At 35.6% G+C, this 5,142-nt stretch overlaps 1 protein-coding gene across 2 annotated transcripts; it reads right to left on the reverse strand.

Annotated features, from left to right (window-relative positions):
* Nucleotides 1-306: 306 nt before the first annotated feature.
* LOC125221000 (uncharacterized) lies at nucleotides 307-2,949 on the reverse strand. Of its 2 annotated transcripts, none has more exons than XM_048123132.2 (2): nucleotides 2,682-2,949; nucleotides 307-1,603 (listed from the first exon to the last, which is right to left on the reverse strand). In XM_048123132.2, the coding sequence occupies exon 2, from the start codon at nucleotides 1,589-1,591 to the stop codon at nucleotides 518-520; it is 1,074 nt and encodes a 357-aa protein (XP_047979089.1). In that variant the 5' UTR covers nucleotides 1,592-1,603; nucleotides 2,682-2,949; the 3' UTR covers nucleotides 307-517. The 2 variants fall into 2 exon arrangements, with proteins under 2 accessions (XP_047979089.1, XP_088921807.1); XM_089065681.1 differs by having other exon boundaries at nucleotides 307-2,442.
* Between the last annotated feature and the right edge of the window lie 2,193 nt (nucleotides 2,950-5,142).

The raw sequence follows: 5,142 nt of genomic DNA on the forward strand, positions 1-5,142 counted from the left end.
GACCACACATCCAATACGACAGATGCAGTTCGCTAATAAGCAAGAGGCCCTTATCATCAGACACATGTTTTTTCAACCATTGGTGCAACTTTCTTCAAATTAAATTCGACATTGATTTTCAATTTTCTAATATTATACTAGTAGTAATATATAATTTTCTAAGATGGAACTGCTACCACTAGTTGCCGCCCACTTCAACACCATCTATCATCTTTTCTATCACCAATATGTGGTGCATAGAGATAGAGCATTCAAACATGATATCAAACCAATCGGATTGTTAAAGACAAACTGTAGCTAGAAACGTTGAGAAAAAAATGCCATTAGCTAATAATTCAAATACAACTTCCATAACAAAAACAATTAGTACAACTTAAATCAAACTAGATGCATGGCATAAAAAACTACAGCATTTTAAGAGCTTCACAAACCGAATATATGACAAAAAACCATATTGGATTTGACGCATCTGCTACCTCAGATTATCAATTTCAGTGAGCTCACTAAGAATGACATTTTAGGTCAGTTTGAGATCATTACCACCGTGGTGAGGCCGAAGACAGACCCTGACCTCGTGTTCCTCTGGCCCCTCTCGCAGTTTTGGCACCAATATCTCAAGCACTGTTCCCGGCCCATCATAGTAAGCTTCTATGTTAGCATCTTCAGGGATTCGAGTTGAAAGTGGGATTTCTCTAACGAATTCCCCAGGCGGGCAGTGCTCTGATGATGGATCCGTGAGCTTGAACGTCCTGTTGTGTCTCTTGATGAATGGTGTGCGAGAAGTACTTGTGCACGAGACCTTAATGATTCCATGGGTGAGGGTATTCCTCCACGAGACTTTCACCCTCTGAAGATCTACAAAAGGCAGGCTGATAACAATGAGATAGCCATCTGCATCCTCATAGACTGTTTTGGCAGCTGTGACAGGGCCGTAGGCATTCCTCAGCACTCCACTGAACTCATGCAACCAGTGAGGCCCATTTGGATGAATTTCAAGATCAGGGGCACGGTCAGGAGCAGGAGCATTCACTGCCAGGAAACAATCTTCATCATTCCCCTGTGGAAAAAAATCTTTCTTCCTCTTGTGGTTGACAGGCGAGAGGTCAAGGACATCCCCATTGCTATGATTGATAGGCTGAGTCGATAGATTAAGCACAGATCCATTGAGCAGCTTCTTCGTGTGGGACTGTGGATTGGCCTTCACTGGGGCAGATCTTTCAAGCTCAAACTCGGTGTTCGGTAGATTTCTCCACGAGCCATAGTCACTAGCTTCAGGTGGAATGGTGAGGTTAGCGTCCCTCCCGGTGAGCTCGGTCCATCTTTTGCGATCCTCTTCATCCAGAGCCATAAGATTTGGGGAGGGAACAACCTCAATTCCATGAACACACTGAGGGTTTGAAAGACCTCTGTAATGTTTCCTCTGCATCCGGTGTGACCGGACAAAGCCTTTATCCACACAAAAAGGGAAGGGACGCTCTCCTTGACGAGAATGCCCATTCATATAACTACGCAGCTGCATCTTACCAAGAGCATTCTCAGGCCTTTCCTTGAACACCCACATATACATGTTTTCCATATCATGTTGAACCATGAATGTATCGAGCTGCAGGTCAGATTTATCAAATCCAGAAGCCCCATTACTATCCCGTATTATTTTAGCCTTTGATTTATCATTCAGCACAGGCTTAAAGTAAAAGCTGAAGAAAAACCAAGCACCCCAGATACTATCAACCCTTTTGGCACATTTCCTCCCAACCTTGGGAGCGACAAGGAAACTCTCGGTCTCATATATTTGAGTACCTAGCCCAACATCAAGAATATCACATGGTTCAGGGTTCCAAGGCTGTGGAGGGGGGCTTCGCTCGGCTGAAAGGGGCAGGTTGATATCAGGTGGGCGGGTCAAAATATCTTGGGGATTCATCTCAAGGTCTAGTTCTTCGTGGGAGGATGAGGCGCTTGAATCCATGGACAAGATGGTTGAAGGGTGATGATTCTCCATTTACAACCAGTCAGAAGTGTATCACCCATCACACACAATAAACAAAAATTGAACCCATTTGGTGAGTAGGTGAGATGTTAGGCGTTGGACAACAAAATGTAATCTTTATATGAGAACAACCATCGTGTCAATCCCAGCTGCAAACTCCTACTTCCATCAACACCCTAAATTTATTCATATCTAAACCACTCCTCAACAATACACACACATCAACCAAAATCCTAAACCTCCAACTCAAACAAAAAAGAAATCCATACCCAAATTACATATAAAACAGAGCATAAGGAACTAGAAAATAAAGGACTATCAGGTTGAAGAAATCCCAGAAAAGAACAAGAAAAGAGAGATATTACCCCTAATAAATATCAAGAAAATCAAATGAAGACCACATCCAACACTAATCCACCAATCTCCTCAAGCCCTCCAAAGACAGGTGGGAGACACTGAATCAAGCCCACCAAAATCAATTTTTCAGCTCAAGGGAAATATTCCTAAAGAAAGACACTAATAATTTGCATCTTCTCCTAATTCTATGTCATAAATATAAAATATTTGAAGAGAGAAATTTAGTAAATTGAAGCACACTAGCTTCTGTATCAATCAAAATTTAAACGTATATTACCAATCTATGAAGCCAAGGCCCAAGAAAAGAACCAAATCAGAAGGGATCTTGGAAGAATACCTTTTGGGATAAGCTTCCACAACCATAAATCCACACAAACTAGGGCACGAAGAGGAATCAATTGTTCTCAAATCCTCATCTTTTGTTTTCTCCTCCCAATAATTCAAAGAGCAGAAAATTTTCTCCTCGTATCCACCAATTTTCACGAGAATTACTGTTTATCTTGAACGAGTTTTCTGCAGACACAGTCAAACACAAAAGAATAAACATGAAAAAAACGGGGGGAAATAACGCGTAAAAAGTGGTTATTTTTCAGAGGGAGAAATTGTAAATGTTGAAATATGATGATATTTATAAGCAAGTGGACTGGTAAAAGCCGGCACCAAATATCGCCGGGCCAAAGTCCGACGGCGCCGTTTTGACTTATTAAGATAGATGATGGTTTTTCCTTCTCCCGATAATTTTATTATCTATAAAAAGTAGTCTCATTTTCAAATAATATACTTTTTAATAATAAAATAATTGAAAAAGAGGGAAAAAATGAGTAAATTATAATGTAAAGTTTCTATTTTAAAAATAAAACTATTTTCTGCATAAATCTAAAATGATAAAATATGACTCTTTTTTCATTTGGTAAATAGAAATTTATATAGTATCAAAATCTTTCATTAAATTATTGTATCGTATTGAAAATTATAATATATAATAAATTATATATTTTAATTTTTTTTATACGATAATGTTGATATATTTTGGTATTTTTTTCCAACTATTCATTCAAATTTTTATGATCTTCCCTATATTCAAAAATATGTATGCTGTCATTATCCACAAGTTCTGGATTTGTATTTCAATTTCTTCTATGCACCATAAATACTGTTAGTTTCGGAGCCGGCCGACAAAATCTAATTTTGGTTTTGCTAAAAGAAAAAAAAAAAAAAAAAAAAACTGAAAATGTAATTATTGTTATGTTGATGTATTCATTAATATTTTTGAAGTTTCATATATTAAGTAATACCCATCGAATTGTTTTATCGTTTGGAGTCTATGATGGTCCATATCTTAATTGGTCATTTAACATTCCTTGGCTATGAGAGCGAGTTCTAGATTGAGGTGCCACATCTATAAATTTTCCTAAGGTCAGTATATAAGAAAAAAAAAATCTTGTGCGTCGATAAATAGATAAAATATGTGTTTCAATAATTAGAGAGAGTTGTGTTGTTCAAGTAGTACACGCCTCTAGGATCTTGATGGGCGATAACTCGTAGTTGTGGTCTTGTGGATAACTAGATACCAGATATGGCTTTTTGATTTCTCTTTCTTTCTGAAAACTGAATTTGCTTTTCTATAATGCTTGATGCTTATTGATTGCTACCAAGAAAGGGTGGAAAATAATTCCTTTATTTTTTGGGAGTTCTTTAAATGTCAAAATTAGGACGATTAAAAAAATATCAAAATCATGATATACTTCGTCCGTTCATAAAAAATAGTCTAATTAATAAACGATACAGATTTTAATGTATATTTGAAAAAAAGAGATAAATGGATAAAGTGGAAAGAGAAAGAGAAAATATGGATAAAATAAGAAAAAGAAATTTAAAATAATTGAATACTAGTTTGGGGGTAATATTCCATTTTTAGTTTGAGATTAATTTTAGTGGAATGACGAAAATAGAAAAATGAGACTATTTAAAAAAAAAGTATATACAATAGTTTACCAAATTTTAAAATTTATGTGATTGACTAGAATTTTATGAAACTATGAATTTTTTTAGGCAAATTGCCCTTGTATATTCATAGACTCATAGTGAATTTTCTGTAAGATCATTTCACGGTTTGAAATTCAAATTCAATAAATATATAGTATTCTTCGTCTTATTTTAAGTGAAGTATTTCATTTTCGACATGAGATTTTATACAGTTTTGTTTTGTGAGTTGAGTGAAGAAAGAATAAAATAAGGATGAGAAAATATAGAGAGTAATATTTCTATTTTAGGAAATGTGTCATTTAGGATATTACATTTAAACGAAGGAAAATGGTTCACTTCGAATGGAACGGATGGAGTATAATAATGTTTTTCCTATGTACACACTATACAAGCACATTCACGAACAGATTATTGGTCCAAATGCCACATGAGTAATTCTTATTGTTGTAGTATATAGAATAATATTCTGTCTATCCTATAATCTACTATATCTAAGTAGGAGTACTTTACAAGTGTAGGGATTTAAGATTATCAACAAAAAAACACTTAGTAGAGTAACACTTTATGCTTCAATTTATAAACCACGGTCTATAGTTATTAGTGCTGCTTATACATAAGGGCAAGCTTGATTTGTAATTGCGTGCACTTAGTGACTTTTATGTGTGCAATACATTTGTTTGTTATCTATGGAACCTTTCTTGGACGCCATATATGATTCAATTCAAAAATTGAAACTCATTTTACTTTGGGTTCTACAGATTAAATAATTTTCCCATCATGTGCTTGTCTCCAAAATTCAAGGGTGTACTGGA

Source organism: Salvia hispanica, chromosome 2 (genome assembly GCF_029641045.1).
Source record: "Salvia hispanica isolate PSC_SH4W2 chromosome 2, Shi_PSC_v1, whole genome shotgun sequence".
NCBI lineage: Eukaryota > Viridiplantae > Streptophyta > Magnoliopsida > Lamiales > Lamiaceae > Salvia > Salvia hispanica.